General features: G+C 26.5%; 3 protein-coding genes and 1 long non-coding RNA gene across 4 annotated transcripts; 1 reads left to right on the top strand and 3 right to left on the bottom strand.

Moving 5' to 3' along the window:
• Nucleotides 1–3,595: 3,595 nt before the first annotated feature.
• Nucleotides 3,596–5,731, bottom strand: LOC145829497 (AP-2 complex subunit beta-like). The gene has a single exon (XM_082937311.1). It carries the CDS (start codon nt 5,720–5,722, stop codon nt 3,977–3,979), a length of 1,746 nt encoding a protein of 581 aa, XP_082793437.1. The 5' UTR covers nt 5,723–5,731; the 3' UTR covers nt 3,596–3,976.
• A 604-nt stretch (nt 5,732–6,335) lies between these two features.
• On the bottom strand, nt 6,336–6,884 carry LOC145828440 (armadillo repeat-containing protein 7-like). The gene has a single exon (XM_082936199.1). It carries the CDS (start codon nt 6,882–6,884, stop codon nt 6,336–6,338), a length of 549 nt encoding a protein of 182 aa, XP_082792325.1.
• Nucleotides 6,885–9,520: 2,636 nt separating this feature from the next.
• On the bottom strand, nt 9,521–9,937 carry LOC145828439 (uncharacterized protein C15orf61-like). The gene has a single exon (XM_082936198.1). The coding sequence runs from the start codon at nt 9,935–9,937 to the stop codon at nt 9,521–9,523; it is 417 nt and encodes a 138-aa protein (XP_082792324.1).
• An 8,091-nt stretch (nt 9,938–18,028) lies between these two features.
• Nucleotides 18,029–21,908, top strand: LOC145830063 (uncharacterized). Its single transcript, XR_014369609.1, has 3 exons — nt 18,029–18,164; nt 20,786–20,912; nt 21,749–21,908. It is a non-coding gene; the product is annotated as an uncharacterized LOC145830063 (long non-coding RNA).
• The last annotated feature ends 5,151 nt before the right edge of the window (nt 21,909–27,059 follow it).

Here is a 27,059-nt window from a genome sequence, read left to right as displayed (position 1 = left end):
CTTGTCAGTTTAAGAAATAAGTTTATTTTATCTCCTTTCTTTTTCCTCTACTTTGATCTCTTAGAATTTATTTGTTCTTAACATCATTCAGTTACTTTTGCTGATAACGTCGGTTAAACTTTTCTTCTCGTCAATTGCAACATTGAAAATGTCCACAATATATCAGCTGCAAACATTTTTATAATTTGTATTTGGCACTGAGATTTTTTTGCAAACGTCCAGCTCGTTGTGATCGCTAGTTTTTTTAGATACAGTTTCATACAACTTCAAATGTTAAACAAATACACGTTAGTTGGCTAAACAATTTGCATTAGTAAAAAAAACCTTTATAGTTTTAGACATGTTTAGTTCCTCACAAAATTTGTACAGTGTTTATATATTGTACTTCAGTTCTTAAAAGTTAGAAGCAAACCCTAAAAACTTTCAAAAATTGTTTACATTTTATCTAACTGTACGGCAACATCAGTTTATAAAAATAAAATTATATAGTTTAACTATTTCTTATTACAATTAATTGAACAAATGTAAAACTTAAATATTGCTTTAATGAAACTTGAATAGTTGATAAAATGAAAAGTAGCTAAAAACAATAACTAATTTTAAGAATGATTTAACTTGAATTATAGGTTTTCACAATAATTAGAAAATTAAAATTTATTCATTATTATCATTCAAAACTACTTAGTATCTTTGAAATTAACTTATTCTAAATTCCATTTTTCACCATTTTAAAAGATTAAAACCGCTATTTAGAGTTTAAACCCGAAAAGAAAAGCTCAGATATTTAATTTTAGGACTTAATATGAAAAAAACTATTCTGTCATCAATATTATAGTTCAAAAATAAAAAACGCACAAATAAAAATTATTGATTAATTTTCAATATAGTTTATAAGTATAAGTTTATCATAACTTCAGACTCAACTATGATTAAAAGCTGTCGTTATGAATACTTTATGTAGTCAATTATCAAACCACACATAAACAATAGTTATGAGCTATTTAACTAATAAAAGGTTAATGCTTTGCAAATTACGAAACCTTTAGTTAGAAATGTCTTTATAAGTTAGTTCGTAAGACAAAGTTTAAAAAACTATGTAAAATTTTTCAAGTGACAAATAAAAGCACTAGAAATAACTTATTATGTAAAAGGTTTTAAGAAGAAACTGTACGCTGTAAATAAAACTTCCTTTACTATATTTTAGTCATGTAAAACTATAGACAAAGTTATAAAGTATATATACTTTTTCAGTGTTAAATTACAGCCTCGTAAAAAAACTTAACTTTATCTTAATAATATTTATCGATTTGAATATGTAAAAATAATTTTTGTTTTCTCATATACATTTAAATAAGTTGTAACAATCACAATTACAGAAATGTTTAAAAAAGATTATATAGATTTATCAGTTTAGGTAGGTGTAAAATATGCACGAAGGGACACCTTTGCATGGGTTGAATATTTTTTTTTGTACATTTTTAAATAGTTTTTTAATATTTTTTTTACTGCTGCTGTTGCCTCTAACCCTCGGTCGGTAATTTTTCTTGATTATTTTAAAAATAATTCATACTTGATTTTTTTTACTATCACTGTTACCCCTAACCATTACGCTCGGTAGGTAACTTTTTTGTTTTGTTTTTTTACTAATTTTTTCTAGTTTGTTTTCTTACTCTCGTGCAAAAATTACACTTGGTGCAAAAGTGACTCTTTGTGCAACAGTTTTCTTTTGTGCGGAAATGTCTTCGTGCATATTTGACCCGTTCCCTGTCAGTTTATTTTTTAAAAAGATTCTATTCGGAGCAACAGAACATTTTTATTCAAATGTCAATTTGAATTTGTAAAGTCTCTATTCAATAGTAAGCTCAATACTTACAACTTTTTTTTTTGCATAATTAGAAACAAAAAACCTGACTTCACTTTAATGATGAACAACTTTATTAAAAAACCTTTTAGAACCGGTTGCAATATTTTTTTTTAGCTATTAGAGTAAACTCTATGTTACTTAAAACTTATTTTGCTAATGGTTCTTCCAACTTAGTAGGTAATCTTAAAAAAATTCGTGAAGTGCATAAATACAGTATAGAGATTTGAAGTTGTCAACTGTAATAAACTAAATTTAAAAATAAAATATTATTTACTTATTAAAAAACTTTTTTGTTGTTAAAACATCTTAACATTATCATAACAATTTAAGTTTAATTCAAGCTAATACACTGTTTAAAAATAAAATACATAGGTGATCGACTGTTATTGAAATGTCTATTGGTAAAAAAACACTGTAAGATGTGTACATAGAAAAAAATCTCTTATGGTTTGGTCACTATTATACAAGTAAAAAGACATTAAGATTATACTAAGAAACCTATGTAAGTTAGATAATCAAAATTAATAATGGTTATAAAGTATTTCCAACTTCAGCACTTAAAAACATCATGTTAAGTTATATTTTAAATTAAACTTCATAAAACCTAATGATATAACTCAAAATGTTTCTGTATAACATAAATTTTAATATACCAAGCAATAAATTTTAACACTATGCAATTTAGTTGTTTAACTGTAATTCGTGTATTTCGGAAACTATTGGTAGATAAATTCTTTAATTAATCTTTAGTAATAAAAAACATACGTTAAAACTTTTCACATTTATCGTTCATTGTTTAGAAATATTTGAAAACATCACATTTGTATTTAATGGTAAAATTTTAGCTTATCACAATAATTCTTAGGTTGTTGAACACTATAACCAGGGTTGCCAAGAATTTTGAGAAAGTTTTTTCAGGTTTTCGAAAATACAAGTTTTTGGGTCTATTTTTAGTGTAAGCTAAGATTAAAGTAAAAAGAAATTAATTTGTAATTCCAGGTTTTATGGCAAACCTGTATAACACATCTTACAATTCTGTTTTAATTAAGAAGCTAAATATTTTTTACAAGTAAAGATTAAATTTACACACACCCTACAGTTTATCTAAACCTAACTTAGTAATCATTACATGTATAAATTTATTGTTAAACTTTTATTGCGTTACGCCGTTTCCCTGCAGAGCAGTTCATCAGACGCTAAAAAAAACTTATTCAAGTAGAAAAAAAATCATTACATGTAGACCTATTTACACATTGTTGAACAAAATTGTTTTATTCTTTTCGAAACTGGTTTTGTTACTCTTTTGCTCCGAGAGTAACTAATGAAAGTATTTGGAACAAGTTTGTGTTAAAAAAACAAATCACGCTAAATAAAAGTACTTTGAAAAACTCTAGTTTTGATAGTTGTTGTATCTAACTTTTTGCTAAATTAGCAATGCAGATAATAAAAACAAAAAACACAGGGATTACAAAAGCACTAACCACAACAAAAAAATAATTGCACAAACAATCTTATAACTATATTAAGCGGAAAGATCATTGTTGTGTTCTGTATTACACATTTTTCTAATTAGAACTAATTAGTAGCAGTATAAAAACAAAAACATTAAACTAAATGAATTATTAGAAAATATTAACAAAGTAGATACTAAAAAGTATAAATGTTACAAGTTACAAATATTTTAAAAATAAATAATTAATAATTTTCTTTAAACTTTTATTTGAGGTCATACAGTCAGAAATAAAAATATGCAACTATTTCATATTAATTTAAAGATACTATAAAAAATAATGTTAAATATTTTATACTCCTAAAAAACAGATTAAAACACTTTTTAAACAGTAAATTATCACTGATTCACACTTTATGTTTAAGTAAAACTCTAACCATTTAAATTCAAACACGTAAATAAATCACAGTAAAAAAAAAAAAAGTAACAATAATAATTATTTTAGCAGTGAAACATTGTTGCAGTCAAAAAACTTGGTTGAATATTATTTTTACTCATTTAATGCCAAAGCGCTCTTATTATGTCATTACTCGAGTCACTAGAATACAATTTAAAAAAAACAGTCTAGTATTTATCTAATGACTAAGAAAATCATTTTACAGCTACGAATCAAACGTCCAGTCTACTGCAACATTTTCAAGCGAACAGAACTGTTGATGAGCAGATTTAAGTAAAAATTCATTTTCTTTTATACTGTCCTGTTTCGATGTCTCGCGAGAGTCCAACAGCTTCCTTAAATGTTCAAGCTTCCCGCTTTTGATTGCTGATGAGTAAAACAAGGCGAGATCTTTCACGCTGCCATTGTCGCTGACGCATTTCCGCAGAACTTTCTTGAGCGGAAGGGCGAAGTGGTGCGGAAAGGAAACGAACAAACGGGCGCAGCAGTTTAACAAGTTCACTGTCGAGGACAAGCCACAAGTTTCATTGCACGCTTCAGCGATCACTTTACTGAGATCTTCGCACGAATCCTCTTCTTTGTTGTGGGAGAGGAGCCACAACGCGCAGTCGACGCTGGCCGGATCCTTCAGCAAGGAGAAACTCCTCATCAGGCATGAGATGTGGGGAGTGATGAGAAACCGCTTGTTCAGTGAGTTATGGCGGGCGAACACGAACACCATTGAAGTGACAGCGCGCTCTAGCACCACCCGATGGCCAGAACTGACCAATGAGGAAAAAACACGCCAGCAATCCTCCGTCATGTGCTCGTAAAGGCGCTTTGTGACGTCGAATGAAAGTTTAACTATGACGTCGTTTTCGTGGTAGTTGAGAAAGGGGACGACAAAGGAAAATATTTTAGCAGAATTTGATTGGTTTGTAATTTGCAGCAAAAATTTCAGCTTTTCTGCTTTCAACTGGTCAACGTCGTTTGGTTGTGGACAAAAACAGTCCAAGTTGCTGTCAACTGAAGTATAACCAACAACTCTCTTCTCAGGCTTGCAAACTTCAATCAAAATTTTCAGCAAGACGGTTTTTGTTTGTTGGGGGAGAACCTTGTACCGCTCAACAAGGCTTTCGACGAGCAGCTCTGTGACATTGTCGCGCACGTGAGCCTCCAAACCTTCGCACAGCTTCAGCATGAGCCTGTAAGTCTCAACAACGACGTGGAAGCTGTTCTTGTTCAACCTGAAGCTTTCCAGGCAGTTCATTATCTGAAACTTTTCTTCATTGGACAGCTTGTCGACGACTAAAATTCTGTTAGTTGTGTACAAAAGTATATTTATCAAGTAGTCAGATTTTATGTAGTAGCCTTTTGTGAGCAAATTGACAAGAATGTCTTGAACCTGATCAACTTCATCAATGTTGTCACAAGTCGACAGGCAGAACAAAGACATCACGACAATTTCAGCCTCTCTTTCCTTCTCAATCATTTCCAACAACAAACTTGTGTTAATTTTCCCGCTCGACATTATTTTCGAGAGAGCTTTGTTCTTAACTCTGCAGTTGGGATCATGGAGCAAGTCTTCCATCTCACCTTCGTTTTCATCTTGGAGGCAGTGGAGGCTGAGGTCCATGGACACGGCTCTCACGATCGGGTTGGGGTCGTTCCTGTCGTCGAGGACCCCGTTGAAGGCGTTCAGCATGATTTCCTCGGAAACTTTGCTGTACAAACTCAACAGGTGGTACACCAGCTTCTTGATCTTCAGCTCCGCGCTGGGGAGAAAGTCCACCACTTCCCGGATGACGTCATCAGCTTCAACGGGGGGAAGTCCCTGAAGATGGGCCACGAGGTGTTGGAGGATGTTGAACGTTTCCTTCAGGCCCGGCTGGTTGTTGCCATGGCTGCTGGTTACTATGTGACGCAGGTTTACCAGCTTTTTTCTGACCAGTGCTGAACTGTAACCTGACATTGTCTTCAAAAATGCTTTAAAAATTTTTTTTAAGGTAACTGGAAGTAACAAACTTCTTATGATTTATATATACAAGTTTTTAAACTTAAAAACAATTGAGAACATTATAAAATTTATAAACTTTTTATTAAAAATTGTAAAAATTATGCAGCAATTTTATTTAAAAACTGTTAAATTAATTTATTTTATAAAAAGTAAAAAAATACAGTACAACATATAAAAATTAAAGCTAGTACATGTATTACTAAAATTAATTTTAATCAATGGTGTTGATCAGTTAAATGCAAAGTTATATACTAAATTTATTTTTAAACTATAAAATGTTTAACACATTCGTTTATAAAAACTTTGTAAAACTATTATTAATACACTATCTAAACCATGAGTAATAAAGAAACTGACATACCATTTTTAAAATTTCAAAACTGTTATTAAAAGAACTATTAAAAAAGATAAAAATAGCTTAAAAATAGTAAAAAAGTTGACTAACAAAGGAAAAATATAGACAACATTTTTTAATTACCAAGGAAACAATATAAAAAAAAAATTAGATTGAAAGCTTATTAACTAAATTGAAAAAATAATACAAAACTTAATTAAAATTTTTTAGTTACTAAAAAGAGATTTCATGAGCTATAACTATAGCTAATGATAAATTTTTCAACCTAACATCTGTGTTTTCACTATTAGCATAAATTTTTAAAATATTTTTTACTTCTATTGTTAAAAGTCTCTCTTTTGATCGCTTGCTAATCAGCTGGTACAATGTGGTCATTGCAGCCATTATCGTTTCCTTTTTGTCGCTGGACAAACACCTGGTTATCAAACTCACTGCTCTGTCATCGTTCAACACAATGCTTTGGTTGACTGGGCAAGCAGTGAGGTTGCATATTCCCGAAATGCCCATGTGCACTTTTGAGCCGTTCAGATTTTCATCTGTGTCTATGCAGTCTACAAACAGCGAAATTATTTTCAACTCGCGCAAGCGTTCGTAGTTGATCGGGTCGTAGCTGAAGTTGACCAGGTTTGCAAGAATTTGCATTTTTTGTTCTTCACTCGTGCCTTTTTCTTGATACTCGTTCAGTATGGCTTGCAAGAAGTCGTTTCTGTTGTAATCGTCTTTTCCAGTTTTTCGTTTTAATATCTTGTAGTTAGAAAACATCTGGTTTTTTACTCATTTATTTTAACAATTAGTTTTCAATTGTTATACAAATATAGTTAACTTGTTTAATTGTCAACAAAAATATTTACAACTTTTTTTACCTTGAAAATAATTAAAAGCGGTTGATGCAACTAAATTAAACTTAATAGATTATTGTAAAAAAATAACTTTCAGTACAAAAAACTTTGAGTTTTTTCATTTTCAACATTTAAAAATGTACATTTTTAATTTTTAAAAATAACAATTATAAAATTTCTACTTAATTTTTATAAAGTATTTAGAAATGCAAATATACTTATACGGAATAGTATAACTTTAAGTTTTTTATTTTGCCTACTAATTTCTTTTCTAACTTATAAAACTTCTTACTTTATATATAAATATGACTGTTTCAGGATAATAAATAGATTGTCTTGGTTGTCTCAGGGTTTTCACTTTTATAGGTAAAAAAATCAAATTTATAAGACCAAAAACTGAGCTTACAACAATATTCAACCAAAAAGTAGTAAGAGTCAATGATTGACGAAGTACTGTTAATCAAGATTAAATTCTTAAATATATCTTAATAAAAACAAAAGCAAATAAGAATGGGAAAAAAATGTTTAACACTACAAAACGCTTGAGACTTAGGAAACAACTTAAAATCAGTCTTGGTTTTGGAAAAAAAACTTCAAACAAGCCTAAGTCAGCTTAAGCATTTTTAATAACCAGAAATAAAATTTAATCTGGTTTAATATTTTCTGAAGCTACTTTAAGACTAGCTGAAAAATAAATGGAACGAGTTTAATACTAACATGAAAGCTATGAATAACTACTTTTTTACTAAAACTTAGTATTTTCATATGTTAATCTTTACTTTTTATCTTAACTGTTAGATAAATTTCATGGTTTACGAAACTCAAGGTAATTTTTGAATTATAAAGAATCAAGGTAGGTGAATTAAACAAATTCCCTACAGAAGACGCAAACAAAAACGTCGAAAATAAAAAGGTTAAATTTAAAATAAATACTTTTGAAAACTCAATGCTTTAAATATCTACAGAGTGGCCATTGGTTTTTGAGAATTTTTTTTCAGTTTTTCTGAATTCCTTCCAGGTTTTTGGAGGTACTTACTTTTAGGTTTATTTTAAGTTCAGAGTTAAGTTCAAGGTTAAAGTCTATGTTAATTAGTATAACGACATCAAAAAGATACCGTAAAGCTATTTTAAATGTGTTTTTTAATAAAAAAAACGTTGATGATTACAAAAAATGTTTATATTTATGATATTTTTTTTGTGTCAGATCAAATTTCACTACTTAACATGTAAAAATTGTTTAAAATTCAAATTTTTTAGTAATATTGTTCAAAATTCCAATTTTTTTAGTGATATTGTTCAAAATTCCAGGTTTTTCCAGGTTAAATGGCCACCTTGTATCTATAGCAACTTAAAAGATGTTTCTTTAGAAACTGGGGTCCCTAGATCGATATATAAAAAAGTAGATAGATTTTTATTAAATCTTTAAGTTTCCAAGAAAGTTTACATTGAAAAAGTTAGTACACAATTCATGGTTAGTTCAAATCAAGAACTTCTTTTTACATAACCAACTAAATTTCATTGAACTAAAAAAAAAGATTAAAATTAAGTATAAAATAGATATTTGTAAATTTATTAAAAAATAAATATTGATATAGCACAAGATGGTAACAACTAATAATTGAACACTAAACTAATTTTTTTTAGAAAGTTATCAGATTTAAAGTAGTAATTTTTTCAATGTGATTTTAAATTATTTACTGAAAGCAAGATGTATATAGTATAGAAAAATATATTGTACTTTCTCATTAAAATTAACTAGTTATATTCAGACAATTTATAAATGAGCTATCTGTAGTTTAAAAGTTTGATTGTGTAATTTTAAATGATTTTTACTAAATAACTAACTATTTAAAGATAATAAATAAGTATAATATTTTACAACAATGTTTTATTGTTATAAGAAGTAAACTCGATATATGTAGTTTGTCAAAGCAAAACACTTTTCTTTACCACATACAATACTTTTATAAACTTCAAGTATAAAGTAAACTAAGTAAGGTTTTTAAATCAATAAATAAATAAACAACTATAGAAAAAACTTTAAATAACAAAAGATCAAACTAAATGCAAAATTATAAAACATAAAACATGTATGCTATTATTGTGTTCAAAATTTAAATTAAACATACTGCTTACATATAAAGTATTATACAAACTATAGTAAAATTTGTTAATATAAATAAATACTGTAAGTAACCACACATCTTTAAAAGTTTTCAAAAAACTTCAAAAACTTGTCAATCTTAAATTTATAACTAGGAACTCTTTTAAAATTTATAAGCTAATAAGTTAAAATAAACTGAAACATTTTCCATCTTAGAATAAAAGATGGACATAAAAACTATGATTGCTAAAGTGATTATAACTAACTTGTTTACTATTACTTAATGAAACTATAAATGTAGTTTAAATGAATTAATATTGTATTTAGACCTAAAAAACATAATAAAATGAATGTTTTTGTTAATTTATATTCAAAAAAAATCTCTTTTTTTTAAACATAATAAAAGTATAAAAATATGTAAAAAGTTATGAAAACTAAATGCTTAACAATGAAGACTAAAACCTAGAATCTTTATTTTCTAAATACAAGAAATGGATAAAAACTTTTCCATTCTTAGTCATAATCTCTTCTTTTTCAGAAATGAGAAAAACAGCACCAATGCCATAAGCTAAACAAGGAATACCAAAGTTGACAACTTTCATGAACTTCAAAAGTCTGTTTTCCAAAGATAGATCCTCATGAGGCCTCTTGGTGCAGTGAAACTTTATGAAAGGGTAGCAGCCAGTCCTCAATATGTGGTAGTTAGACTGGCCAACCTTCCAGTTGTAATGTGACAGGCCGCGGTGGTCATCAATGACATCTTTGTACTTGACAAAGTATGAAGTCCAATGAGGCTGGTTTCTTTGAATGAGGTGTTGGGTCAGTACTTCTGATGATAGAGGTTTATTTTTCAGTTTTCTGAAGAAATTCATGATGTTTATTTGTTCTGAATGTTAAAAGTTTATGTTTATTTTGTAAAACATTTTATTTTTAAATTGTTTAGTAATTGTAATTTAGTTTGGATATTAAAAGTGTGGTAACTTATTTTTTAACAACTTATGAACTTAAGTAATTCATATTCTTTTAAAGCAAATAAACTTTAAATTAAAGGGTTTTTTAGCCTAAATTTTCAAATTCAAGGTATTTCTAGGATTCCAGGTTTTTTGTAAACCCTGAACTCAATACATTCTAGATCTTAGATTAGAGTTTCCCTGAGTACCCTGAATGTTTGTCAAAACTGTAAAAAATAAGGTAGACTTAATAGTAAAGTTAATAAAAAACAAAAGATTCTCAACAAAATAATAGTTTACTTTACAAACATAGAAAATTAAATGACATATTTATACTAAAGAGAATAATTTGTTAAAATCATCTCTATAAAGTGTTATACAATAAGCAGAGTTGCCACTCATTTTTTCAAATTTTTTTCAGGAGATCCAAATTTCTTCCAGGTTTTTAAAAGTACATATTTTTGGGTCTATTTTTAGTTTTAAGTTAATTTCTATTAAAGAAACTGTGTTAAATAGAATAAAAGCATTGAAAAGATACTGTAAAGTTACTTTAAATGTGTTTTTTAATAAAAAAAAATTTTGATGATAACAAAAAATTTTAATTATATGATAGATTTTTTGTGTCAAAGCAAAATTTTACAACTGAAAATGTTAAAGTTATTAAAAATTCCAGGTTTTTCCACGATTTTTGATAAAATTTCTCAAATTTCAGGTTATTACAGGTTATTTTAGCCTAAATTGTCAAATTCTAGGTTTTTCCAGGTTTCCAGGTTAAGTGGCAACCCTGAATAAGACTTAAACGATTTGTAAGAAAAAATAATTTCCTTTATAATTGTTACTTTTTAAAATTATATTTTATCTACAAAAAACATTTATATTTCCAATGAAGTTAACTAAAAACAGTTATTAAAAGCAGATGCAAATAAAATACTATTCTTTATTCAGTGCAATAATTCTTGTGCAAAAACAACAAAATCTACTGAAGTTTCATGGCATAAAAAAAAGCTTATTTTGTTGACATATAATGGTGTTTTATGTATGCTTTTTGATTAAAAGTTATTTTCAAATTTATACACTACTTTCTAATTCAACTTATGAATATTAAAGAAAAATTACTTATTTTCATGTTGTTTTATTCCACACCGCTTAAACTTAGTACCAGAGGTAGGAAGTTGTTTATTTGGATTGGACCATATTTACTAAAAAAAAGTTCTTTGTAGATCAATGAAACGATCATATGTAGCTATAATTCAATTTTTAATTATTTAAAATAAATAAATACGTTATGTGATAAAGAATATAAAACAACAAACAAAATACTTGCAAGCAAAAGAAAAATATATTTGTAATTACTAGTAGGATTGCAACTTTTTGAACAAACAAACTATTGTGATTGACCAAAAATTGTCCTAAGCCATTCTAGTTGTTTAAAATCCTTTGATCAAAATTCTCAAATAACTTTAAAAAAACTTAAAATAACTTTAAAAAAATTTAAAATCAACTTTAAAAAAATAGAAATATTAAAAAAAATTGGTTATAAAACATTAAAGTTTTGAAACTATTAAATATCATTAAGATCAAGAAAAAAAAAACTGGATTAAGATTTTCAAAAAAAACTTAATGAGTTTTTTTAATAAAAAATCAAACTGGCCTAAATTAACTGAGTCTTAGAAAATATTCAAACTAGCCTTAGTCATCTAGGGATATTAAAAAATTTTCAAACTTTTCTGAATTATCCTGAGCATACTATGTATCTTAAATTTAAGTTATATTTTATTTGTTAGTTATTTTTTATTTTGCATAGTTTTTTTCAGAAATTGTTTGTTTTTATTTTTATTATTATTAATACATTTTTCACTAAACATAGATTATATTTTGTTTTACCTTTATAAGTTTCGGAAGCTTCAATTGAATTAATAATCATTAATTTAAAAAAATTGAAACTATAGTAAAATATTTGTACAACAGTTTTTAAGGTAGTTATTGTAGGTTTATGTATCTATTGTAATTATAGTTTAATGTGCTTTTTCAACAACTGATTGTGGTTTCATCCTGGTGGTAGTGATCACATTGTTGGATGTTAGTGTTATATACTTTTGCTTTCAGTGAACACTTGGTTAGGGATTAGGGTGCATCTGTTGCCCCTTAAAAATGAAAATTTGGTAGTAGAGCTTAGTCTAACTTTTTATACGTGGAAAATCACATAGATAAACAACACAAAAAAAATTAGCTTCCTAGCTTTAACCACTATCACGCTATTTACATTTTTTTGAAAACAACCTCTATGTAAATTGTATGAGACCTTAAAATTTTGACTTTTGAGTTTTTGGCTGAATTTTTTTTTATATTTAGTAATCATCACAAAAAAGCATTCTACACGTTTTCAGACAATCTGAAGAAAGTTTTTTAGAGGAATTTCTTAGTTTCTTCAAAAAAAAACTTAAAAATATTAAAAAATTATAATAAAATATAGAAAATTTCAAAATACCTCAATGAAAATTTCTTTAAATGGTCTGAAAACGCAGAGAATGTGTTTTTGTGATAATTGCTACATGTAAAAAACTTTCAGCCAAAAACTCAAAGGCCAAAGTTTTAAGGTCCCATACAATTTACATAGGGCATGTTTTTAAAAAATGTAAATGGCGTGACAGTGGTAAAAGCTAGGAGGCTTTTTTTTTTGTGCTGTCTAGTTATTGATTTCCCACCTACTAAAAAAAGACTAAGCGAAATTCCAATGTCAGGGCAACAGATGCAACCTATTAGGGATTTTAGCTTCTAAACTTTCCCAGACTTTGTAGTTTATACAGTTGAGATTTTAGCCTTGTGAGTGTTATCCAAATGGCCTGTCACTAGAATTTCATTATTTGTTTAAAAGATAGTTTTTGTTTATTTTTCCTTTAGATAATTAAAAGTTAAACATTAATAGTGCAGGTAAAACTACACAAGATGTAACGCACTCAGTATTGACCGTAAAATGTTTATTGTTGCAAAGGCTAAAATGACTGGTTTTTTTTATACCATTAGTAGACTATACAACAATATGAAATAAATTGTGTGTGTTAGAGTGTTTTGAGAAATGGCTTATACTTTAAAAAAGCAAATATGGATGTTTTTTGAGCTAAAGTTTAGATGGTTGTAAAATTTTCATGAGTCAAGTTGTTTAAAATATTAATTAGCATTTTTAGCTTACAAAAATCTTCTTTTTTTAATTATATGTTTTAATTTTGTATTGAAAACATTAGTTTCACTATTCCATTTACAACAATATTCTTTTTAAGTTCAAGAAAGTAAGATATTTCTTGTGTAATTCTACCTACCTCTTTTAAAAGTTACATTAAATTATATATAAATAAAAACTTCTGTTTTAATTGAAAAAAATATGGCACTTTAATTTGAAATACAAGGTTGAAATCAAAACACAAGAAAATATTTTAATTAACTTAAAGATTTTATTAATTGAGTTTTTATTCCAGCTTAAAAAAATTAAAATTGATGAGTATTTAAAGACTAATAAGTTTGCTAAGTTTAATGAAATTAAGAGTAATGTTTTTACAATAACAATTGACTCATAGTAAAACACAAGGAGTTGCATATTTTTTTGTTTCTTTTATTAATTGCAGCTATGGGGATTTCTTTCGCTTTTTTTTGCAAACAGGTCTACAATTCTGGACTTGATAGATTCTATTCTAATCTAACTCTCGGATCGGAACGTTTTTAATTTTGTGTTTATTATTTTCGTTGTAAATAAAAAATTAACAACATATATACACGTGAGATTTTTTATAGATTTAAATTACTCTTCTTTTTTTTTAAACGTTTACAAAAAAAAAGATATTAGTTTATCAAGTGATCAGTGTCATTCAGTGATTTTAAAATTGTTTACTGAAGGAAAATTAAAATAAAAAATTAAAAACATTATGACGTATAAATATAAGGTTAAAATAATATTTTGATGTGTTATAAGCAAAACTTGAGTAAGATATGTTAGTAAGTAAATTGTTGATAATTTTACTGTATCATTTGATGTCATTTAGTTGTTAAAAAGTTTGTTAACAGCCTGTAAAATTTATTATTCTTAAGTTGTTTAAAAACTTTAAACTTTTGTACGAAGTCAGAGTTTTGGAAATGTGTGGAGTTGAAGTTAAATAGGTCGTCGAATATTTCGCTGTTTTAAAATACCTATTTAATTGCGCACGCTGTCAAAAATCTGACACAATTAGAAAAGTTTACATAGACAATTACGTGGATAAATACGACAAGAAGTAAGAAAAATGGCAAAAATATGGTTTTGAGCGGGAAAATTAATTTTAGACGGGAAAGCAACTTTGGAATTTGCAAAGCCTGAACAAAAGTGTAATTGGTTGAAGGCTCTTACAAGAGATCAATCAAAACTGTAGACACGTAAACGAGAAAGGTAGATATTTTTAGTTTGATCAACGAGAACTTTCAATTGTTCTAAGCGAGTTTTTGTCAGTTTGCGTTCATGTGATTATTAAAGTCATTAACATTCAATATACTATCTCGTCATAATAATAACTTTGCAAAGAGCATATTTTCAAACTAAATAGAGAAAATATGCCTTGTTTTTAAAATGTCTCATTTTACTTTTTTTTTGTTTATATGCTATGCTTTTTTTGTTTATATGCTATGTTTATATTTATAACATTGAAAATATTTATAAAAAGAATTAAATAGGAACTTTTTGCTGTGTTTTGTATTTTTTATGGATAATGATGAAATGTGAAAACAAAAGACATGGTTTTTATCTGTTATATATTTTTTGTATGCTTAAAAAATTAAAAAATGTTTATTAAGTACATATAAGAAGTTTAGTAATTAACGATTTTATTAAGTAAAATTAAATAACTACAATAATGTGTTCAGTATTAGTCAATAAAAGCTTATAAAACTAACGAATAAATTTATTATGTTTTATTTAAAACTTAAAATAAAGTCCTCCTTTTTGTTTTAAGTCTTAATCATTAGTTTAGTACACACAATTTGTTTTAAATTTTTATTACTTGATTTATCTTTAAAACTAAACTTTTTATTTTTTCTCTCCTATATTCGTTCTATAAAAAACCTAATACTTTTTACTAATTTACTTTATATTATTTAAAATTTTACTACCACTAAAACGACCACTAGACAACAGTTCTTAACTTTTAAATTCTAATACAATATCAAGTTATCAAGGTTTTACTTTATTTGAGATTTATATAAAGCGAGTTAAGAGAACTTGCCTAACTGTCATTAGTGTTCTATTTTTTATTAAAATAACGACAATTTTTATTTGCTAAACGAAAAGTACTGCATCCATTAAAAAACGTAAAAATACTGTATATTATATAAAAAATCTATTATTACGACAGAGCACATCTGAGAAAAAAACTTTTTATTAAAATTTAGCCAATAAAAAGTCTTTTGAAAAATTGTTTTTAAAATATTTTACAACTGAAACGGTTTTATTTTTAACTAAAAAACTTTTGACCAAATCACTTATTGTTTTTGTTTTCAAAACATCAGATAAGTTTTAGTTTTTTGATTTTTTTTAATTAAGTTTTCAAATAAATGTTGTAGTCGGCTATAATTTTTTTTTAAATAAAAAGTTTCAGTTTAATTTTTAGCTAATTTATTATTATCAACTGTTTTTATTCTCTATGCACAATTACGCATAGCTAAAATCGGCTGATAGTGGGCCTTTTATTATTTTATAGTGACGAGTTTACAACTATCACATCACAGTAGTGAGAATTTACAATTACCAAATCACATTATTTAACAGTTTTACTTTGATATTACAGGTAGTTATTTTATATTCGAGACTAAAAAAAGAAAAATCTTTTTTTTTTGAAAGTTTGGAATTAAAAATTAAGTAAAACTTTAGTTTAGTTAGTTTAAATCAAAAAGTCACAATTTTTCAGATTATAACTAAACTCTGTTATTTTTCTTTTTGCAGTATATATTTTTTTAAGCTTTATATTGGAGATTGTCATAAAATTCATTAAGTGAATTTTCAAATTTTTATAAGAAAAGAGTTAAATAAAACATAACTTTATTACTTCCTGTCGCACGAAGATGAAAGTTATTGAAAAATCTTACTGTGAGTCTTGGCATTCAAACGGTACTTTCAAATCGGCCGAGATCGACCACATTTAGGAGATACATGTGAAAACGTAAGACTACTCAAGAAAGTGTTAAGTAGTTTATAGAGTCGCGTTAAAGGTATATTTTATAAATTATAAAAATTGTGATGAGTTATATGAAGCTCCATAATGATGCGGACAAATGAAGGTTCTGTGATGTGTGAGTTGTAGGTTCAGTATTAATTGCGACAACTGTGATCAAGAATCTCTTGTAAATCTTTTACGTAACTTTGGTTGGTGACAGTAGCTAGGATATGATCTTTTTTTTAGAAAAAAATTGCGCCTTACAGTTGGTTATTAGGTCGTTATAAGACATAAAAGTAAGCGAAGCAGTTCTTATTTTGTTACAGCAAGACATTGGTTATAAGTTTTCTGTTGATTAAAATAAATTTAGTTCTAACACAATTTTTGAGTTTTTTCTTAAACAAAAAACTTATTTTTATTAGTTTTCTAGTGTTTTAGGAGATAAATGTGACATAAGACGAATTAAGAAAGTAAAAAGCCTTTTTAGAGTTGCTTCAAAGGTTTATTACTTAAATTTTAAGACAACTGTGATGTCATAGCTGTAGCTCCTCATTACTGTGATGTGACAGTTGTAAACTCCTAACTACTGTGATGTGATAGTTATAGCTCCTCACGACTGTGATGTGACAGTCGTAAACTCTTAACTACTGTAACAGTTGTAGCTCCTCACTACTGTGACAGTTGATTGTTGTAGCTCCTAACTACTGCGATATGACAGTTGTAATCAGTTTAATGGTTTTGAAACTATGACAAAGCAGCTCTTTTAAAGTGTCAATGTCCTTTTGGTTGGTGACAGGAGTCAGAATTTAAACTTTTTTTAATTGCTTTTTCGCATTAAAATTGATTATCAGGTTGTTGTAAACAATTAAATTACACGAATTAATTGTTATTTTGTTACTGGATACATTGTTTTTAACACTTTTGTTAATTGAAACACGTTTAGTTTTAGCAATAATTTTTTAAGTTTTTTTCTTATTTTATAAACATGTTATTTTTTATATATTTATATCATGTTTAGTGTTTTAACTTTAGTAATTTTTAAAGATAAATATATAGAGTTGGAAATACAGTCTAATAACTTAAAACATTTTACTTAAATTGACAGGTTTTTTTAACCTAGTTAATTTTTGTATAAAAACTATACTTGTTACGATAAAAATATTTTAGATGTCGTAAAGATAAAATATAGGGGATACATCTGCTGACGTGAGACAACTAAAGAAAGTGTGATAAGTTGTTTTAAAGTCTTATATGAAATTTTGTCAAATGTTAGTAATTTTAAATATTTAAAATTTCAAGGAATGAACAATTGAAATTTGGTTGTTTCGTTTAAAGTTCCTATGATTTTAATTCTTGTATTGTTTATACTAAAAACATAGCAAAGATCATCTTGAATACCTTATGATAAAAAGTTTAATGTCGTCTACAAATATAAGCTTTAATGGCAAGAGTAACCAAAATATTGTATTTACTTCGAAAACACTGATTGAGAGAGTTGAATAACTTTTAAGAGGAAAAACAGCAGTATCAGAACAAATTATTAATAGTAACTTTGTAAAAATTAAAAGTCACCGTCAACAATTTCAATACTTTAATACAGTGGTCGGCACGGTGTACACTGGTGCACACTAGTGTACACGAAATTTATTTTGGGGTGCACGAAACTTTTAGGGTACACGAAAGTCATTTAGGGGTGCACAGAATTTTGAGATTACATTATTATATTTATTTAGTTTAAGCGACATACTTAAATATTTAAGTTAAATCTAGCCCTGGTGTTTAGTTTAGCTTTTAATTTATTGGCCATTTTACTCTCATGATCTATTTTGGTATTGAAAATCACATAACATTCTTTATATCAACATTGAGGAAGCAGTTTGCATCTGAAAGAATAGAGAGAAAACTCGAAGATCTTGTGAAATCAGTTGGCTGATGTGGAGGAAGCTTTCATCCAGCTAAGATCATGAATATATTAAAAGGTTAGTATTTTTCTTTTTACTTACAGTATTAGTAGATTACAGTATTTTGCTTAGTGAAGAAAGTTTCTTTTATAAATTATTAATACTACCTACTTTAAAAACTAAACAATAATTCCTTTAAAAATATTCACATGATAATTATAATATTTTTATACTTAAAGGAAAATTAAAGAATTTATGTTCAATAAAAATACTTAAAAAAGATAAAAACAGTTAAAGTATATTAAAAAAAATTTCTAAATAGATTCATAAAAGTAGTAATGAACAAGTTTTAAGTAACAGATTTAAGTTTTGAATAACACAAGTTAAGTAAATATCATACCTTTGAATTTATTTTATTAATTAATTAATTAACCTATCCATAATTGAATAGTACATATAAAGTTTAAAAGAAAATATAGGCTAAATTGACATTGAGTTGCCACACACTGAGGATAGTTTAAATTTTATAAAAGTTTTTGAAAATCTCAAGATGGCTAGAACTTTTCTTTTTTTTTCTTAAACTCAGGCTAGCTAGGTATGCTTTTTATTAAACTACTTGTTACTTAATTTATTGACTTTAAAAGTTAAAAAATTTATTCTCTTAATTATTTTATTTACTAGCTATTTTGATCTGTTGGTTTAACAAAATATGTTGTATCTGTTGTATGATTCAAGGTTGCCACACACTCAGCCTAAATGTTTTTTTTTATTAGAAATAAAGTCTTATTAAGCATGTTATTTTTCTTGCAAAAGTTAGTCTAGTTTTGGACTTGTGTAGAATCTTTGAATGTATGTATGATTTTTATTTTTGAAATATAAAAAATTTATTTAGTCATTTATCAAAATATTAATTTAAGTATACTGCTACTTTTGAGCTTTGGTTTTCTCTTTTCTTTATTAAACTAAAAATGACCAAGGCTAGTTTTATTGTAACTATTACAGAGTCCTACACTTAGTTCAACTCAGGACAGTATAAATATTTTACAATTCTCAGGATAATTTGTTTTTTGAATCTTGTTCCAATATTTTCTATTTCATTAAATGAAATTTCTTTGTTGTAGTTTCAAATTTTTTTTTTTTAATTCCAATTTTGATGAATAACCTGAGTTGTTTTTTAAACTTTATTTATATTGAATATTTATATATGATGTTTTATAAAAATTTCAAAGTTTAAGAGTCAGGATAATTTTTTAACTCAAAGAGTAACAACAGTGCTAATACTTGATCTTAAATTTATGAATTATACTAAGCAGTAATTTAATAATTTTGTTAGAAGAGTTATAGTATGTGTTTTTAAGATGTAAATCTTTCTTTATGCCTACCAAAAATTTAAAAAAAGACTAAACAATTTTGTTTAGAATTTAAAAATAACTTATAGTTTTATATTAAAAACCAAAAATTTATTATTTGTGAAATGTTAAGCAATTTTTTTTTCTGTTTTAGTTGTGCTTATTTGAAAATAGTTTTTTTTTAAATGTTTTAAAATGATGTACAGTTCCTCAGTTGTTTTACTTAATTTGAATATTTTGAAAGAAAACTTACTGTTAATTGATATCTTTTTCAGTATTTTTATTATGTAAATGCAAAAATATAGACAGTTTAAAGGTATTATGATACTTTATCAAAACTCAGACTAGTAAGGATTTAAAAAAATACCCATTTTAGGTTAGAATGCTTTTCCTGAGCTTGAGCTTGGTTTTGATTTTTGATTAACAACCCTTTTTACCTTAAAACTATAGTTTAAAAATGTATGTTTGTTATAAATTTGATATTTCATGTTATCAAAAAGTTTGCCACACAATCAGAATAATCCTGGATGATTTAAAAATTTTGAAAATCTCAGTATGACATAAGATAACTTAGAAAATTTTGAATTTGTTTTTTAAACCCAGGCTGACTCAAGATAGTTTTTTTTATCTCAGTATAGTTTTAAGATTTCAGGCATTTTTTTCCTACATTTTGAATGAGATATAGTTAATATAGTCCCATTAAATTATTTTGTAACTTTTAGTATTTTTTGCTGAAGATATATGTTTTTCTTGCCTTTGAAAATAAAAAAATGAAAAAAACTTAGATGACTACAGTTCAGTTTAAAGTCATTCAGGACAGTCTTGATCTGTCAAATCAGTTTTAACCCAAAGGATTACAATCCTGTCAAGCTTATTCAACAGTATCTACTTTAAATGTTTGACATAATAAAAAATGTTTTTTGTTTCAAAGAGAAGCAACTCTGGTCTTAATATAATTAAATTCTTTACTTAGCGAATTATTGATTGTCTTTTTGAGTTTTTTCTTGCATTTTACAACTTTTACTTACTATAACTCTGACTTTAAATATAACTCTTATTAAACTAAGCTAAAAAAAATATAACACAAAAATAATTTTAAATATTTACAGTAAGGTATCAAATTTACTGTATAATATTTATCTTAAACCAAATGTTTTACTTGAGATGATTATTTATATTTTTTATAGATATAAAAAGTTTTGTAACTTAAATCAGCACAATTTTTTTAAAGCTATAAAGTTTTTTTTTAATAATGATTAAACTAGATTAGAAGTCAGTAATGACATTAGTTTTTTGATAAAATTTTCACACACTCAAACTACTTTGGATAACTCTTATGCTATTTTAAAGGTTGGAAAACTTTGGCAAAGTAACTTTTTAAAAGATACTTATGCTGAGACATTATACCTCAATTGAAGAACTTACTTGACAAGTTAAACCACAACCCAGTAGCAGTTCCAATAAACAGCTCATTATGGTAAGATAGTTTTAGAATAATAGGTCTCTTGGTATTTTAGTCTCTTATATTACACTAAAAAAAATTAAAAGTCAATTCTACTAATATTGATTAAAGTGTAAAATTTTACAAAAATGATTTATTCATTTTTATAGGTGCTTAATAACTCTTGAGAAAAATCTAATTATTAATATGTAAATTTAATTAATTTTCATTAATTTACTTGTTTTTTTTTGAAATCATAAACATTTTATTTAGTTTAAAAAATTACTTGTTTTTATTAGTAACAGCTTTGTTTTGCTTTTTTTTTAAACATTGTAATTTTATTTTCTTTATGTTATAGCTCATTTTTATTCTTACTTATTTTAATAAGTTGAATAGTAGAGTCCAAATTCTTAAACATACTTTTTAAAATTTAAATATTTATAATTTTTTTTTTAAGACATGTAAAAGATTAAATTATTGATAAATTTTAAACTTAAAAACATTTCATGTTAAAACTTTACCTTTTAACGTAAAGTTCGATATAGATTTTATGTGTGTATGATGTTAGATACTATTATATAATTTTTTTTTTATTGATATTTTTGTTCATAAAAAATAGTTGATGTTTTAAATTTTAATAGTCTCATTTTAAAAAGTTTTTGTTTTAGAGTTTGATTTTAACTGTTAAGTTTTTTTATAATTTTTTAGCTCATTATAAATTTGATTAAAGTTGGGTATGCAACTCGATGACCGAGAGGTCTTTTTGTGTATCCAGGTCCTTCATCCAAAAATAATTTTTGAGCAATTTTTTCAATAAACCTCATTAAGACCTGAATTATTACTAAGCATTAACTTTAAAACCTTAATTTTAGGTTTGATCAGATTCGTGCAAGCAACAAGACCAACACATACAGTTCCAGATCAACAAAACGGATTTAGCTAGGATAATATTTTCATGTCTTTTTTGTCGTTACTTTTTGGTGTAATTTTTGTTTCCTTAATTTTTTCGTGGCAATACATCTGTTAAACACATATAGTAATCGATTATTAAAAAATCATTAAGTTAATAAAATCATAGAGTTAACTAAATAATTAAATTTACCATGCAATAAAAAGTACCAAGACTGCTGATTGTTAATTGGGATTGTGGCAATGTATTAAATTAATCTAGTTAGTATTTTAGACCTGGGTGATACAAGTAAAATATTGTTGTAAAAATTAGATCACCGATATAAGTTTATTAAAATGGATAGGGTAAAGTGAACAATTTTAAGTTATCTTGTAAAAATTAATTGGGTGTTCCCGAATTATTAGTAAAAAAATCGATTTAAAGTATTTACATATTCTTCAACACTAGCGGCGCTAAAAAATGGAAATTGGGGTGCACCAAATTTTAATTTTGTGATTTAGGGTTCACGGATTCAAATTGGCGTGCCGACCACTGCTTTAATAGAATGTAGAAACAAACTTAAGAACTTGATTTTTGAAATTACTCATTCAAAATTAACTAATCAAAAAATTATTTGTTTATTTTTGAATGATTTACAACTAATGGGTTTCATTTTTAACTTTAAAAACTTTTGACCAAATCACATATTTTTTTCAATTTTACAACATTAGAAAAACCGTAGTTTTTAAAATTTGAGGTTTTTATTTCATAAAATTTTAAAATACTTGTTTACGTCTGCTTTTGTTCTATTTTAAACATTTTTTTTAGTTTAAAACTGGTTTTTAGCTAAATTATTATCACTTGTTCGACTAGGTAACTTATTTACTAATCATTTAATATGTTTTTATATTCTTAAGACAAGTTTATTACTAAATTTGATTTCCACTTCGTTTTTAGAATTTTATGTATAAAAGACTTCGTTATGCATGTTAGCTTCAAAATGTAAGGCAAAAACTTTCCATTGTAAGTAATAACAGAACTTAGGTTTTTGTTTATATCATTTTACCAAAAGTTAAAGAATTGGACCACTTATTAAGATTTTAAACTCTGTTTTATTGGTACTTTCAAATCATTTAAAGTCTAAACATTTTTATGCACCTAAGAAGTTTTAGACATTTATGTAATAGACGGTTATATAATTTTCTAAAGTGTACTATTAAAAGCTACTATAAAAAGTACTCTAAAATTGAATAAAAACACTGAAAACAACTCAACTGAAAACGTACGTACACGCCTCTGCTGCTTATGATGAAAATTTTATCGTTGGCAATAGTTCTGACTTCTGATATGTTTTTCGAAAGTTTGAAACGAAAGTTTAAATATTATAATGTTTAAAATCTCTTAAATATTTTGCACATAATCAAGTACATCAAAAAATGAGAAAACTAAACCAAAAATAGTTTATACTTAAACAGTATCGCATACTACTTTTTTTGTTGTATACTCTTTTGCGATTTCTTTTATTTATTATGTATTATAAAAAAATAAGTTTATTGAAAAGTTTTACTTAATAAGCTAATTTTATAAAACCTAAAACTTATTAGATACACTTCATCTACTTTCGAATTAAAACTTTTATATATGATTTATTCTAACAAACTTTAAAAATAAGTTATGTCAAGCCTAAATTGTTAACACAAACTTAAGTAATTATATTATGTAAATGCGTAATAAAACTTAATTGTACTTAATGTAAAATTACATTTAATAAAAGTATGCTATATAGGAAGTACTGTTTTACTTGTTTTTCAATACAAACTCAGTTTTTCCTTACCCAAAAGGTAAACTCAAAGTAAAATTACCTACGGTCGTTCAAATAAAAACCTTTATTCACATACTTTTACTTGGGATAACGTTATTAGGTGTAACAAAGTATCATTATTATTTGGACTTCGGTGTAATAACAATAAAAGTTTCTATATAAAAATGTTTGAAAACTACGCTAGTTATTCTATAAGTCCTATAAGAGTTGAAATGAAGTTATGTAAAAAAATGAATAATAGGGGTTGTCACAAATGTAGAAGGAAGTTTAGAGGTTGGCATTAGATTATATTCAATTAAGACAGCTAAAAGATCTATACTTTGGTTTGGTTTATATTACTAACTAACAAAAAAAGTATAGTTTGTGATTTGAGCTAAGTATTATCTTCTTTATAACTCATTTGGAATACTATAAATATGGTATACTTTGTTTAAAACAAAGTTTAAATGGTTACAACTTTCGAAACATATAAAAAAGGAGCTAAAACAATAATTTTAGTGACTTCTGCGAACAACAACAAACCATCATATTTACCAAACGAAGGCTCAACAATAACAAAAAAAATACCAGTTTTAACCCCATTTCCATTGAAGACAAACCAAAGCACTAAAAAATATTATTACTCTAAAACAGCTTTAAAGAACATGAAAACTAAAACAAGTTTGACAACATTAAAGCCGAAAAGTACAGTTTCAAATAACATTTTGAAATCAGCAATTGCAAAAAAAAAAAAAGTTTTCAACAGAAGCTAAAAACATGAACACAAGTCAATGTACTAAAAAAACAAAACTCACAACTTTTTCTTCAAAGTTTGAAAAATCAAGTTCAAACAAAACTGAAATCAGAAAAGAGTCAAACTTGACTGAACTTCTACCAATAATTAGAAAAAAACAAATTAACTTCTGCTGAAAACAAAACAATTTATACTTATCAATTAAAACAAGTAAACACAGGTAACGCATAAATACTGTTTTATGTTTCTAACTTGTAACTCTTGTATTGAATTATAACAATTTTAACTTTGTTATTAAAAACATTTGTTTTGTTTTATTACCTTGAAAGTTAGTTTATATCATGAATAAAACAACACAATTTTGTATACTAAATAACATCGGCAATGCATGACTTAAAAAATTTATATAAATTTGTTTTACACTAATGAGAAAGTTTATATTTAAAACGTTAAGCTATTGAAGACTTGTAACTAGATATTTTGTAAAAAACCTTTTATTAAACTACGACATAAAATTTATAAATTTTAAGGTAGTTAATAACGTTGTTATAGAAATTAATAATTTCCAAAAGTAAATTTACATCTTGAAAAGTGGGTTATATGCATTAGAATGAATAGTTATCTGCTACTAAGTTTAATATTTATCCACAGTGAATTTGATATAAAAAATAAAATCAAAAACTTATAAAAATGATATAATCTAAAACAAGTCACCGAAAACCACAAAAAAAACAATTCCAACTTTTATACAAAATACTATAAAAAGTAATATTATAGCACTTCTAGGGACAAAAAGCTCACAAATTCTTTTCAAAAAGTGAAAAATATATATCGATAGAAGAGTCTACATCGACCTTCCAAATATTTCAACAGAAACTTCACATGTGGCGAAAGTCTCCAGTTTAATAAAACTTCCAGAAATGTCGCTTATATAAATGGACATAATGAAAATCAAAAACAATTCAGTACAAACAAAATTATCGCAGTTTTATCAGCTGTTGTTATCTTACTAGTTTTCAGAAGAAGTAAAAAAAACTAAATATTTTTTCTATAGGTAACTTGTTGTTGTTACTATCTGTTTAAAATTTCAAGCTAACGAAGATTTGTGACTAGATATTTTGTAAAAATATATTTGTAGTATCAATAGTATTTAGTTTAAGTACTCTAAGTTAAAAATCAGACACAGCACCATTACAGCTGTTTGTCATCATTTTCGTTCCTTTTTCTCTGCTTTCGTCGTCTGCAGCCCTTCCGTAGGTGAAGTAGCCGGAAATTGCCTGCATTTTTAGTAAGTTTGAAATGCCTCAGCTTATAACTTTTATTGTTTTATAAACATTATTAGTTTATCAATTATAAAAACCAATACTGTAAACTATATTTTATTTTAAGCTTTCATTTAGTTTCTTTATTCAATTCAATAATTAGCAGCTCCTCTTTCGCCCTCTTCATCGGATCTTCGGTGATCAGCTCCTTCTCCTTACCCTTCATTCCGATGATGTAGCGCATTATGACGTCAGATTCCCAGATAACTAACCGTTGAACTACCGTACTTTCCCGAGGGGATTTTTCTCGTAAATCCTCGCGGGCTTGTCGAGAGTGTTGCAGTTGATCGTTTCGTGACTGTTGACAATCAAAATTTCGGATAAAAAATATATTACAACTAAAATAGAGTATGCGTAAATAATGCAAACATTAAGCTAAATTAAGTTTTACTATTTTCATTGTTAGCTTTAAAAAAGAAACTGGCACTGAACTCGGCAGCCCTTTATTTGTAATGGGCCAATTTTCCTACAAACATTCCTTACGGGCAGCAAAGAATTTCTGCGAGCTGCAGTTGTCAAAAACAATTGTTGTAACCAAGATAAAAGATCAATTATGAACTAAAAATGAAACTAAAAAGGCAAAAATGTTGTCTTATTTTTTTTATAACAGTTCTTAATTAGCTAAAAAGTACACATCGCAAGCCGCAGTTGGCCGATCTCAGATTAAAACAAGTGCGGACATGATTTAGACTGACTCTCCGAAGTTTGTAGCATGCATGACAAGCTTCACTATCTGCACGAACGGACAATGTTTCATTCCATATATCCGGTGAACATCAGATAGGAAGTTTAACGATAAGATGAGCTTATAAAAAGAGAATTTTTATTACATAAATGACTTTCTAGCACTTGGTAATCTTGAACAAAAAATTTAGAATTTTTTAACAAAGAATACTATATTATATAAGATACTGTAAATTGTTATACTGCGAATTACGTACTTTGTGTTAACCAGGCATATTGATAACAAAATGCCACAAGCTAGCCCTGAATAAATTTTAGAAAAATTTAATGACGTTATAAAGGTCTTAGTTCAGAGTCGCCAGAATTTAACTATGGCTTAATTCTAACGGTTACAAATCCTATAGTTTCTTAATTTTAGACTTTAAAGCGCGTATTTTAAACAAACATTTCAAGTTTACATTTTTGCGGCTGTGTTTTTAAAGAGTTAAAAAAGAAAGAAGAGAGGATTTTATAAATTGAAAATAACTCGCTCTGGTAAGTATTGGTTTATTTGTCATCGTTGCTAATAAATTTGTATTAATCGTTGAAAATTATATATGTATATATTTTCCAATTCAATAAAGTTTGTTCCTTTTAAACTTGATTGTTCTATACTTTTTTATCGTTTTGTGCACTACAACCTGATTAAAAAAGTTATAAACTCTCTTGGGATCATTACGACTTTTTTTCGATT

Source organism: Thalia democratica, chromosome 2 (genome assembly GCF_965202585.1).
Source record: "Thalia democratica chromosome 2, ktThaDemo2.hap1.1, whole genome shotgun sequence".
NCBI lineage: Eukaryota > Metazoa > Chordata > Thaliacea > Salpida > Salpidae > Thalia > Thalia democratica.
The sequence above is the reverse complement of the archived record's forward strand: the minus strand, read 5'-3'. Positions and strand labels throughout refer to the sequence as shown.